The 13,461-nt window shown below is 44.0% G+C and overlaps 1 protein-coding gene across 4 annotated transcripts in view; it reads left to right on the top strand.

Annotated features, from left to right (window-relative positions):
- Positions 1–4,008: 4,008 nt before the first annotated feature.
- The window catches only part of PARD3B (par-3 family cell polarity regulator beta), a 1,001,728-nt gene continuing 992,275 nt past the window's right edge, over positions 4,009–13,461 (top strand). For all 4 annotated transcript variants that reach the window (XM_078450957.2, XM_078450959.2, XM_078450958.2 and 1 more), the window contains exon 1: positions 4,009–4,244. In XM_078450957.2, coding sequence (XP_078307083.1) covers positions 4,125–4,244 — 120 coding nt within the window. In that variant the 5' untranslated portion in view covers positions 4,009–4,124. The remainder of the gene's footprint in view (positions 4,245–13,461) is intronic.

Raw genomic sequence — 13,461 nt, 5'->3', positions numbered from 1 at the left:
CTCTGGCACCTGCATTCGCAAGGAAGCAAATAACATATTGTGTTGTACTACTTGTTCCAAAGGTCTTAGAAAGAAGATTATTATGAAAAAACAAACCAACAAACCACATTTACTGAATTGGAGATAAATATTGCTTGTTATATAAAATGCCTTGAGGGGTGAAAATTGTTTCTGTTTTAATGGTGCTAAACATTAGAATGGATGCCTGGTCAACTATATATAAAAATTACCATTTTTTATTTAATATATGCCTAATGGTACCTGACATTTTCGTTATACTTTTTGTAAGGCAGAGAAGTTTAATAATATTGGTTAGTATTATTGTTCTCTGCATAAAATTTTCACTGGCTACTCCACAACTTGCTAAGCTTTTGGATAACAAATGGGAAAATATCACACCACAGGCAATATTTATCCATCCAACAGGCAAAACAAGAAAATGGAACCCAGGCCTAGAATCCTCTAGTGTTACTCAATCAAGGCAAATTATTTATTTCTTCTGTCCAGGAGTCCCATGGGGCATGAAATATTGATTTAGGAATTTGCCGGGCATGAGTATCTGTGTTGTAACTACGTTCTTTTAGATCGCTTAATATATAAGTTGTTTCTATGTATGCTGTGATAAGACCAAAGAACAAATTAAATCTGGCTACTTAATAAACATGAATTAATAGACGCTAAACTCTTTTTCTAATTACTAGCTTGGGGTCATTAAAGTTCACTCCATGGTGTGCAGGATTGCACAATGCATTGTTCATATGCGTGCCTAGCTTCCTCTCTCCCTTCATTTTACAACCGCATAGCCTCTGCTACATGTCACAGGAGCTTATGCCAATCTTTCTGCAAGTGGGACGTGGACAGCCTGTGTGTTCTTCCTGGTTAACCTGGGGCTTCTGAAAGCCAAGACACAGGGGGCTCTAGATATTGGAGAGAGGCTAAAGATGGGCCCAGAGGAAGTTTGCAGTGTGGAGAAGAGCAAGGATTCTTCATTATCTGAGCAGAAGAGTAAGAATCTGGAGCAAGTGAGGAGAAAAAAAAAACAAACAAGCCAAGAAGATATAGAATAGTCATTTCATCAGCTAAAAAGCTTTGCTCTGTATCATTCTACATGTCCATAAAATACAAAACATTAAAAGGGTCTCATATTAATGCATAGCCTTAATATTTGTTTCTGTGCTCTACTGATTTGGTACTTCCCATGTAAGATCAGCATAGTAGTTACTAGCAAGACTCTGGTGGAGTCAGACTGCCTGGGTTCTAGTTCAGCCTCTGCTACTTGCTAAGAATGTGACCTTACCTCCCTTAGCCTCAGTTTCATCTTTAAAAGGAGGGTAACAAAAGTACCTCTCTTGTAAGATTATTGCAAAGGAAAATAAGATACGGATACATAATATATGATACATAGGTATCTCTCTCTATGTTCTTACATGATACATAGGTCTCTCTCTCTCTCTCTCTCTCTCTCTCTCTATGTTGTTATGTAATATATCATATCTCCATTTTTATTTCTATGTTATAGTCACTTTAAACAGGGCATGGCATACATATAAATCAATAACATTCAGTAGAATTATCAAATTTACTGTTGTTTTATAGTTGCTGTTGAACTTTTCACATCTGTAGGCCTTGTCTCCCCTGCTATTTATCTATAAGCCCCCCGAGGGCTGGAAAGCAATTTTATATTTTGTGGTGGTTCAATATATTTTGTTGACCCATATTTTGGGTATTTACCCTCCGGGTTTCAGTTCACAGATTTAGTGGCAGGTGAACCAGGTCTGGCCAATCATCTCGACAGAGGGAAGGTATGTAACTCAAGCTTGGATATGCAAGCCCTTACCAGAAAAGGCTTACTGATGGCTGAGATGCCTGTCTTTAGGGCTGTGTAAATCGGGAACACTGGGAGTGGCCATCTTTGCCTCCTCTGGGGAAATCCTGAGGAACTCAGGGCCATTAGATCGAGAAAGATGGCCCCTGAGGACATGGTTTAGTCTCCAGATTCAATCTTGCCTCGGAGGAGTGCTCTCTGGATCTTCTGATTTTATGAGAAAAAAGAATGAGGAAAGTGATTCTGTCTTTAGTTTATTTAAATTAGTTTGTATTGCGTTTGCTACCAAATTATACTAATATATATTTTCAAATAGACTTGGTCTGTGTGATCCTCTTTGATGTCACTGACCTTATTTATATAAGGTCCCATACAGAAGAAAATCAATATATATTACATATATGAATGAGTTATAAAATTTAAAAATTTTCAAAATTCATAAGCCCATTAATCTCCTATACATTATCATACTGTTCTAGGTAATCAAGTTCAATTTAAATGTGACTTTTTTTTTAAGTTTATTTATTTTGAGAGAAAGAGAGAGAGAGCGAGAGAGCGCATGCGTAGGAGCACACAAGCGGGGGGGGGGGGGGGGGGGGGGGGGCAGCAGAGAGGAGAGACAGAATCCCAAGCAGGCTCTGTGCTGTCCCTGCAGAACCAGAAGTGTGGCTGGAACTCACAAACCTTGAGGCCATGATCTGAGCGGAGATAGAGTCAGATGCTTAACCCAATGAGCCACCCAGAAGCCCCTAAATATGTCCTGACAAAGAAACAAATTCTTTTGTAGGAAAACACATGATGTAGCCCTGACTATGGTGCTGGATGAACTAGACTGCTGGAAAAACAATTTGGGGAGACCAGAAATTTAGCATGGGAACAACTGAGTTTCTCTGAGCACAACTAACTTCATGGTCAGTTCAGTTCCTTAACGTCCCTCAGCACCATTCTTCATGCACAAAATTGGAAAAATAATACCTTACGGGGTTGTTGTTAGACTCAAAGGAGCTCATTGATATGGGACCTAAGAACGACACAAATTTTTTTTTTTTGAATTATTTTTTCAGATACTCCTATTTCAATTGGTGGTGGACACATGCCTCCCAAATCATGAGCCTTAAAGTGTTTAAAATTGTTTTTCTAGTCAAATGCACAAGAGGAGGCACATTTCTGAAGGATGTATGTAAAACTGGGCTATCATATCTGGGTCTGGAATGTGACCTTTGGGGAAAATCTCAGTGTTGTCTTCTGTAAAAGGAAGAGTTCCACTCCCACGTTATCCCCAAGAACCCCTTGGGGGTTCAGTTTTGCCATCTCAGGACTTCAGAGGACAGAATCGGTGCTCTGCTTAAGACGAGGTTCCTGGCAGGCCCTTGGGTCATCCCTGCAGCTCAGTACCTGTGAGCTGCCACTCCTCCGGTGTTTTTGGTGGGCGTGGCGACAAGCACCTGCTCTCAGGCTTTCCTTGAATCTCGCTCCAAGCCTCACGTTTTAACGGTGTAGCTCTGCAGTCTCCTAGCTAATCCCTCAAGGTTGCTTTATGAGATCCGGTTTCAATCCCCCGGTGGGTAGCTCTCAGGTCCCGTTACAATTCTCCAGAGCTCAGCGTGTGTGCAGGAGGGACAGAGCCAGGGAGAGATCGAGTGAGGGAAGGCTCCCGGGCTCCTGTTACCGGCTGCACGGGCCCCCGCCCCGCGCAGCCGAGTGCGCGGCTGGGCCCGGGAGCGCCGCGGCCCCTTTAAGAGCCGGGCCCAGGCCGGCCCCGGGGCCGCGGGAGCCCAGAGCGCCGCGCGCCGCCGAGGAGTTGGGATCCGGCGCAAAAGTTTCCTCCCAACTCCGGCCCCGCGCGCCGCCGCCGCCGCCCACTCCAGCCCGGGGCCTGGAGTCGGCCCAGCCGCCGCCGCCGCCGCCAGGGCCGGGGCCAGGGGGCAGGGCCAGGGCCAGAGCTGGCCCGGCAGTTTCGCTTTGGCGGGCTCGGAGCAGCCGCCTTGTCCGGGCCCGAGCAGGAGACGGAGCAGGAGGAGGAGGAGCCCGGCCACAGTGCAGCCGCGTCCCCGGGCACCAGCTACCTGGGAGGTAGCCCTTCCCGCAGCCGCCCCCTTCCCCGATTGCCGCCCGCCCCGGGGCCGCCTGCGCCGGGAGGAGGGGCGCTGCCGCGAACCCCGGGCCCTGAGGGGGCGCGGGGGAGAGGTGCTCCAGGTCTCCGGACCCCCCCGCGCCGGGCGAACCCCCAGAGTGTGGGCTGCGCCCGTGGGGCCGGACACCTGTTCGGCCGGGCCCGGCGTGGGCGCCGGGGGCCAGGATGAAAGTGACCGTGTGCTTCGGCAGAACCGGCATCGTGGTGCCCTGCAAGGAGGGCCAGCTGCGCGTCCGGGAGCTCACGCAGCAGGCGCTGCAGCGGTACCTGAAGACCAGGGAGAAGGTGAGCGCTGGGGCGCGGAGTGGGGGCGCGGCTGTGGGGCGGGCTACCCGCGAGCGCACCAAGGCCAGGGCACCTGCCAGGTGCCCCAGGACCCGGTAGCGACGCGCAGAGGACACAGCAGCCAGTAGACTTTATTGGAAGCTACCTGTGCCCGCCAACTTTCGTTGCTAGTATAAGTGACCTGGATGCCTTTGGGCGTTTGTGGGCCTTGCTTCTCAAAGGGTGCTGGGAGGCAACGCTGCATGGGATTCCCTTGGGGGCTCGCTACAACTGCACAGTCTGATGCCCTCCTCCAGGCCCACTGCCTCTGAATCTGCTTTTAAACAAGCTCCCAGGTGATTGGAATGACTGTTGAAGTTTGAGAAGCACAGCTTTAGGTGTTTGAGAAAACGCTTCTCAAGGGATCGCTGGAAGGTGCTGCTCAGTCAGGTGTGAATTTTGACCCCAGCTAAGGCCCGCCCCACTTTTGCTCCTTGGAGTTAGAAAGTTGATTGGTGCTAGCAACAGATACTCGGAAGTTACAACTGATGGAGCCCTTGGAATTTAATTTTGTGAGCTGTTCTCCATCAGTGACTGGGGCAGGAACTTACGTAGAAGGATGCTGTTTGCTTACACTAAGCCGTCCACCTTTTGAGTGTCTTTAGTTTAATGCCACATATTCTAGGAGTATTTACTAGTGTGTGCGCTGTGTCAGATCCTGGGTGACTGTTGATATAGTCATAAAGATAGTTCCCAGATCTGTCCCCGAAATCAGATATACGTAAAAGTTAAGTGACTACTTTTAAGTGTGCAATACGTGTTCAGAATTGGACGCTAGAATTCATATTAGCTGTTTGGGTAACATACTGGGACTCTGTCTCTTCTTCAATGAAATCTTTTAATGAAGGCTTCAAAGAGCACCTTTTAATTGTCTGAATCTTCAGGTGGAACATCAGGCCCTAAATTCTCCTCAAACAGGACAAGTCATGAACTCTTGCTTTAGATGTCAGTGGCTCGCAATATTTGTTTTCATGGCGTGAGAACTATATAAATGGCCTATAGAAGTATATGAGTATCTACCCCATTTCCCCCCATTGTTTCAAAGTGTGTGCTGTTCTGTGTTGTGTAATTCAGTTAAAAACTGATATTTGCTCAAGTAACCAATCCTCCTGAACTTCTGAAAGTAAGCCTCTGAAAGTGAGCTAAGGTTAATAGTAACCACACTAACTTCTGAAAGTAAGCTAAGGTTAATAGTAACGACATTATTCTAGACAAATTATTCAAGTAAATGTCATTGAAAGATTATCTTAATGAGGTGATAAACTTATTTTTATTTTTAACTCAGTATTTAAAATAATTTCTGCTCTAACATCTTGTATATTTGGAAGTTTAGTATTTGGAGCTGTCCAAGTAACAGAAGTAAGAAGTAAGCTACATACTTATAAATGACATGCAGGGTAAATTAGTTGAAATTTACCTAATTCATCTAGATAAACTAGATGAAATTTAGTGCACTTATAATTTGATCTTAAAAGGTGTTAAAAAGCTATTGATATTCTGTACTGAAAGCATAATTTATCATATCAGAACCTATAATGTAATTGTATTGATTAATTTAATATTACCAGTTATTACATTTTTCTGTGTTTACATTTATATATTAGCACATAGGACATTTAAAGGTCACCCACAGTTTATAAATTCTCCCTCCCTTCTTTGGCTTTTAAAATCTCAATTTAGTAAGTGGCAAGTGATATTTTCTCTCTCCCTAGATATCTTTCTCCCAAAGTTTCATTTTAAATAGCATTGTATTCATAACAAGGCTTAACTAATATTAAATGGGATTCCTAATGGAACTAAAATGTCAAGAAATAATCTAACAAATTTCATGCTTTCATTCACTGAATTTAGAAAATAATGGGAAAAGACCGGAAATGTCAAAATTCAATTTGAAAAACAACTTGTCACAAATTCACTTTCTTTAAATCAGTGAAAGAAATTTAAAAGGCTTGCTCCCCTGGACAGCAAGATGTTTAGCCTTGGACTCAGCAATAAAAACATAATAACTAACATGAATTAGGCTTGCTGCTGCTATGCAGGCACTGTTGTAAGAACTTTACATATGTTAAATGACTTCATGAGACAGGTCCTAATATTTTCTTTTTACAGAAGGGAAAAAAGAGACACAGAGATATGACAGATACGTGGTCGAATTGAACCCAGGAACTGTCTGTAGGTCCTTACTCATAGTCACTAACTGCACTGCCCAGTAGGTTATTGTGCATTGGAATGTACCCATCTTATTTATTTTTTACAGTTTTTTTTTCTAAAAGACCATTCCATCTATAAACTGCTATGATCACCTATCAACCTAAAGAGGGGAATTTTATTTCTTGCAGAGAGTTGTGACATGCACAAGTTCCTCTTGATTGTATCTTATGCAGTACAGGTCTACAGGTATTGGGAAGAAGTCTAATTTCTGAGCCTAATATTGCAGGATTTGCAAGTCAAGTGTGAAAAACATTCCTTAGTCTGATTACAGATGGAAAAATGGGCAAAATCTCTTAGATATTCAGGTGGAGAGTGCTAGAAAGAAAAAATTGGTGGGAACACGAATATAAATTAAGCCCATTTCTTTCAGGGCCTTGAATAATTTAGATGGGAGAAAGGCAGATTTCAAGATTGAGGGTAGAGGTGAGGTATCTACAGTTTGGAGGGTAAGTGAAACCATGAGGCCATTCTGGATTTTGTGGACAACATGTGAGAAGTACCAAACTTCTGCTGAGAACAAAGAAGACTGGTATTTGTGGAATGTGGGGAACCAGCTGAATCAGCATCAGATAAAGCCAGAATTGGGTAAGATGTTGAGGACTGTGAGGGGACTTTTGGGAAGGCTTTAATTATGTTTTGAAATCTGGGACTTTGAATTTCCTATTGCCCCCTTCTCCCCTCCCTGCCATTTGATGAACTTGACGGGGAAGGTGAATTGACTATGGGGCAAGAATTATGGGGTTGCTTGTCTTTGGATCCTCGTAGTTTATCAGTGTCCCAGGCTCTAAATCCAATTTACTTAAGTAGTTAGTGGAGAGGAGATTGTCTTCTCATGTAGTTCAAGGTGGAGATCATTGAGTAACTAGTTAAATTTATCATCGAAATTACGTGTCACAGGTGAATGGGTAATTGAGCCGTATCCTGCAGGGGCTCTCAACCCTGGCTGATCATTAGTTACCTCTAATTTATCATTCAACATTTTAAATAATACAAATGCCCAAGTCCCTTTCTCCAAGATTCTACTTCAGTAGGTTTAGAGTGGAGCCTGGGCATAGGTGTTTTAAAAAGATGATTTTAATGCCCAGCTTGGGCTGAGAACTACTAATCTACTGAAATCATCTGGTAAGGCTGAACTCATTTGATTTTAAACTCTTTTGATAGCAGATCCTGTGTTTTAGACCTCTTCAGATCAACCTATCATTAGCAATCGTCTCTCCTGCCATGAATGAAGTCTCACGGCAGGGTTCAAATAATTTATTTAATGGACCATTTATATATATATATATTTCATACACCCACACACAAACTAAATGAGGTTGAAGTGAATAAGGGAAAGACTTGTTTAGTAGTGAGAATGTATAGTGTGTTTATGAGTTGAAATGAATGAGATAATATGAACATTGAGGTCATGGGATAGTGGGTATGCTGGAATTTTAAGCTGATTTGTGGATTTGACTGTAGGAGAATACCTTTTTTTTTTTTTTTTAAGTAAAGAAACATTTGATACATTTGCCAGAAGGAATCTCTTCTGTGTTCAGATATTTTGAATTATTTCTTTTACCCTTGAGACCAGCTTCCCAAATCTGAGCAAGATAAGAGTAATAATTCTGTTTTCTGATAAATTGTGGGGTCAGCATCTAAAAACTTGTACAGTAACAAGAATCTGGTATATGGGCCTAACTGGAGGAATAGGCTGGAAATCCTGAATTCTTGAACTTTTTTCAGTTTTGGATGTCTTGTTTCCAGATTTTAAGGTTCCTGTATACATAAACTAGGACCAGAGTGGATTCCTAAAATGCTTTTCAATTTTTTGGGCACTGATGTACTGGAGTGCTTCATTTCCTATTCATTCATTTCCTCTCTTCTCCTATGTGGACTTGATGTTTGTCCCCGGCGTGTGGACAGGACTGACTCACCACCAGCAGGGTGCATGCTGCTAACTTGCTTTTGGTTCTTCACTTGACCTGCATAGAGCAGCCTCTGAGTTTACAGACACAGGGCTGGTGGGGCCCGCTGGGACCCACAGACCTGGTTTTTCAATTCTGCTCAGTTTCACATTTTGACTGAGTTGCCATGTTTAAATATCTTGAGACTTCATGCAAAGATCCAGATTTCTGTCTTCTCTGGGCGGAAAAACAAATCGGAAGCTCTGACTGCATTGGGCTTTACTTTCCCACATAGCAACCATCAGTTGGAAACGAGACATCCCTCTTCTCTTTAAGCAGGAATCCTTCTGCTCTCTGCTCCCTTATGGCCTCCCCAAAAGTATGTTACTACCTCAGGCTTACCTTTTTACTCTGTTGTTATTTTCTTTTTTATGGCCCATGTAAGCCATTGTTGCCCTTTGGCCTGCTGTAAGTATTTGAGTTTGTGGCCCCTGGACCTTCTCTTTTCCATTACACCTCTTTCTCTTCCCTCCTGTACCTCTCTCTGTCCTGGCTACACCTCTCCCTCTCCTCCTCCCCCACACCTCTCTTGCTCCCATCCCCACGCCCCTCCCCCCACCCATACTCCCACCATGACCTACATATAGGGTTTGCTGACCAGGATTTGGGCTGCAGTAATCGCTTCATGTTGGGAGCCACGGCCCTGATTTGTAGTTTGGAGCGCTGTGCTCAAATGGCTTAGTTAACCAAGTATTTATCCCATTCCAAGGGCATTCTGTGGCATAGATCCTCTGTGTGGAGGTTGGGCAAATGGTAATGTCAGATTTTTATGAGACTCTGTTTTCTGAAGTAATTGGTTATTAAAATCATCTGAGGGGTCTATTAATATGCAGAGCTTTGGATTTTCTCTTGGAAAGTCTAAAGTGGTAAAGTCCATAGAAACTTTTTGTGATGATAGAAATGTTCTATAGCTGTGTTTTCAAACAGGGCACCCTCTAGCCACTTATGGTTTTTCAATACTTGAAATGTGGTAGTGCAACTGAAGAACTGAATTTTCAATTCAAGTTTAAGTGGTCACAAATGGGGGTGCCCGGGTGGCTCAGTCTGTTAAGCATCTGACTCTTGATTTCGGCTCAGGTCATGATCTTAGGGTTCCTGAGATCAAGCCTCGTGTCAGGCTCTGCACATCAGGCCCTCACCCCCCCCCCCCTCTCTGCCCCCCTCCTATGCTGTGTTTGCTCTCTCTCTAAATAAATAAACTTCAAGAAAAAATCACAAAAGGTCATAAGCAATTTACCCAAATGGACAGTTCAAGTCTAAGGCTCCTCTGCTGATTTCTCTCAGCTGCTTTTGGAAACAGCTGGTCTACAGCTCAGGTCCCAGGCAGTCCTTACGCTGACATTCTTACGGATGTTGCTATCCTGTTGGGAACTCTGGCATCAGAAAGGGGTCTGCATTTACCTTGTGGTATTCAAAGGTGGAAGACACAGCCTTTAAAACCTTGAATCCTTTACCTAGACGTGAGCAAAACCCAGCTTAATTTTAAAGCAAGTTGAGGTCTGCTTGAGCATTTTCGGTGAGGTTTAGATGCTTTTGGATGAGCTCCTCCAGCATTATGGACCCAAATATCATCTCTCTAGCTCCAGCCCAGATCTCTCCTCTGAGCTCCAAACTCAAAGTAGCAGCTTCCTTGCCACCTTTGCTTGGATGTCAGGTAGGCATCTTACACTTAGCAAGCCCCAAACTGAACTCCTGATCCCATACTCCAGATCTACTCCCCCCACAGTCTTCCCCATCACATTAAATGGCAGTGCCACCCTGCTGGTTGTTCAGGCCAGAAATCCTTGTCACAGTTTGTGACTGCTCCCTTCCTTGTGTGATTAACCTGCAATCAATCTGCAACTCAGAGAGATTCCACTCTCCCAATACATTCAGAATCTCACTGCTTCTTTCCAGCTTTTCTGTTCGTGTGCTGGGGTTCATGGTATTTTTGTTTTTGTTTTTCCAGTGAATTTTAGTTTCCCTGTTTCTGCCTCATGCCCCCCACGAAAGGTCTTTTCTCAACACAAAAGCTAGAGTGACATTTAAAATTCTAGTCAGGTCATGTCCTTCTTCTACCCGAGATCCTCTGTTGTCTCCGGTCTCTTTCCGATGGCCTGTAAGATGCTACATGATGTGGGTATCTGTGCAAAAAAGTTAGTGAAGCAGGCCTGTGACTCCTATCTTTACACCTGCTTACAAGGCTGACTCTTGACTGGCATCTGGGAACTTAGATTTGTGGAGCGTTCCCACCATTCTCTGAAAATAATGGCTTATGCAAATGGCTATTCTTTATGCAAACAATATGGTTTATACTGAACACCTGCTTTTTCTAAGGTCTGGAATTTTTGCACATGCTAGGCAGAGGGTCCCTATGTGACCAGCCCCCAGTGAAAACCATGGATGCTGAGTCTCGAACGATCCTCTCTGGTAGATGGACATTTCACACATGATGTCAAAACTTGTTGCTGGGTGGGGGGCGGTCTACTGGAAGTGGATCATTGGAAGCTTGTGCCTAGTAATACATCACAGTTATGAGAATGACTATATGCTGAGTCCTATGAGTCCTCCTGGTGAATCATGGAACCTGGGTGATCTTGGGGATCCCTGCACACTAGCTCTTACCTTTCAGACCTCTTTTTCCATCCCTCTCCTGTTCTCCCCCAGCCTCCTGATCTTGTGGCTGTTAATCCAACAATGCCAGCAGGTTCATACGTCACGTGCTGTTTTCTATGCCTGAAATGGTCTTCTGCAGTTACCCACCTGTCTAGTTTCCTCATCTTTTCCAGCTTAAGATTGTTCCTGTCTTTGTGAAACCTTCCTGACCATACTGTTTATAATTGTGACCCCTCCAACCATCTCCTGTATTGCTCTTTCCCACTTTTTCTCCCCAGAAATCACCCCTCCCTATCATACTTCTTATTTTAACTGCATTTATTGTCCTTCTTTCCCCTAGAATGTTAGTTAAATAAAGTTAGAGATATTTGTTCAGTTTTGTTCATTGTTCAACCCCTAGCTCCTATGAGAGTGACTGGTGCTTAGTGGACTGATCGTAAACTCTTCTTGAACACACATGTATCCACTACCGTTGGTCACAGTTCTCTCTTGCTCCATTACAAACTACTTCATAATCCAGTAGCTTAGAATAACTCCAAATATGTGAAGAAGGCTCAGTGTGCTGTTTTCTGGGTCTGGGATGTTCAAGATTGGGCTCTTCATTCGCATGTCTGGTGCCTCAGCTAGGATGGCTTGAATAGAATATGTCTGGAGCCTTGGTTCTTGCTGTCGCCTGGGTCCCTGGGTTCTCTTCCATGCAGTCTTAGCATGTGATCATCTTCACGTGGCCTCTTCCTATGGTCTCCTGGGCAGGGTCACCTGACTTCTCAAAAGGCAGCTCACGGCTCCAAAGAATTCCAGAGTGGAAGCTGCCAGGTATTCTTAAGACTTAGACCTCCAAGTGGCATGATGTTTTCTGCCATGTTCTATTAGTTAAAGCAAGTAACACAGTAAGGCCCAGAGTGAAGGGAGAGGATTATACACGGAGCTGAATAACCATAGGTATGGTTGTTTGGGAGGGACTGCCAACATAACAGGTCACATCCTTGGTGGGACAAATGTGAAGATTAATCAGTTGCTGTCTCTGTTTTTGATGAGTTTTGCAGCCTCCTGGGGGATGAGGCCCACACGTGAATAAGCCAGTTTTATCCCAGTGGTATGTGTCCTGGGGTACAGTGTGGGCAAGGGATGCTGTTTGGAACAGAAGACATTGAAGCTGTTTTGAATGATGATGAGGAATTTGCGAGGTGGAAAAGTGAGGGAAGGCGTTCCAGGTGGAGGGAACAAAGTGAGAAGGCATCAGCTGGTTGAGGGAGTTGTGAAAAGTCAGACACCGCCCAGGAAGGAGTGATGGTGCACAGAGTAACTTGGACCAGATTGTGAATGCGCTTGGGTGACACCCTAAGGGATTTTCATGGTTTCTTAATGTTATCATTGGCTTTTTATTACAAATATATTCGTGTTTTACTCACTTTGCATGTATGAAAGTATTTGCATGGATTTAAAAAATGGAGAGGATTTTGGAAAATTAGATTAAAAAATAGGTATTTCTGTTAAGGCCTCATTGCCCAATTGGTTACCCTGGTTCTCATACCTTCCCCAGATAAACTTTCAACAAGGTTATCAAGATGTGGGAGCTTGGTTATTTTTCAGTCCTTATTTTTGATGATCTTTTAAAACTCCATATTCCCATGAACTTTCCAGGATTTTTAAACATATGTCTCTCTTCTCAGTCTTGCAGGTGCTCCCTACGCTGTTTCCATGTGTGCTGGTGCATCAGGCTCTGGGTTTGCTCTCAATGGGATCTCCTCTATTCTGTGGCTTCAACTGCCTCTAAATACACACCTCTACCCCTGAACTTCCATAGACCCTGATATCCACTTGCCTCTGGACTTTACCACCTTGGGGTTCTGCACACGGTTGAAGCCCAGTCTATTCTCTGTAAATCTGCTGGTCTCCACTTCTGCTGCCATCATTCACCCAATGTCTGATCCGGAAACCTGAGAATCCTCCATTCCTTGGTGATCTTTCTTTCTTTATATTCTACCATATGTGTAGTTCGTCCAAAAGTTTCTTTGGTTCCAAGTAAATCTCCTGCATCTGCTTCTACCCTGAAGCCATGCCATTGCCCATTTCTGCTATGGGAGGCTGCCCATTTCTGCCTCCGCTGGCTCTGGGCTCTTCCAGACCATTTTCCACTGAGGACCTTATAGCCACAAATCTGATACTATATGAAGTACTCCTGGGAATATTTAAAGAGTTCCCCATCGCTTTTAGGTGAAAAGGCAAAACTTTGCCCCTGTCCAATGTCTTTTCTGTTCCTATATGCCCTTCTGATTCCTACATGCAGTTTAGCGTTCTTTCACACTTTCCCCACCCCAGGTAAATCCTGCCCATCCTTCAGGATGAGTCTCCAATTTCCTCTTCCCTAGGAATCTCATCCCTCCCTGCCTCTGCTTACTGTCACTTAGAGGTTTCATTCTTGT

The sequence above is a fragment of the Panthera onca genome, chromosome C1, assembly GCF_046562875.1.
Source record: "Panthera onca isolate mPanOnc1 chromosome C1, mPanOnc1 haplotype 2, whole genome shotgun sequence".
Classification (NCBI taxonomy): Eukaryota; Metazoa; Chordata; class Mammalia; order Carnivora; family Felidae; genus Panthera; species Panthera onca.
This window is presented reverse-complemented; position numbering and strand designations above follow the sequence as displayed.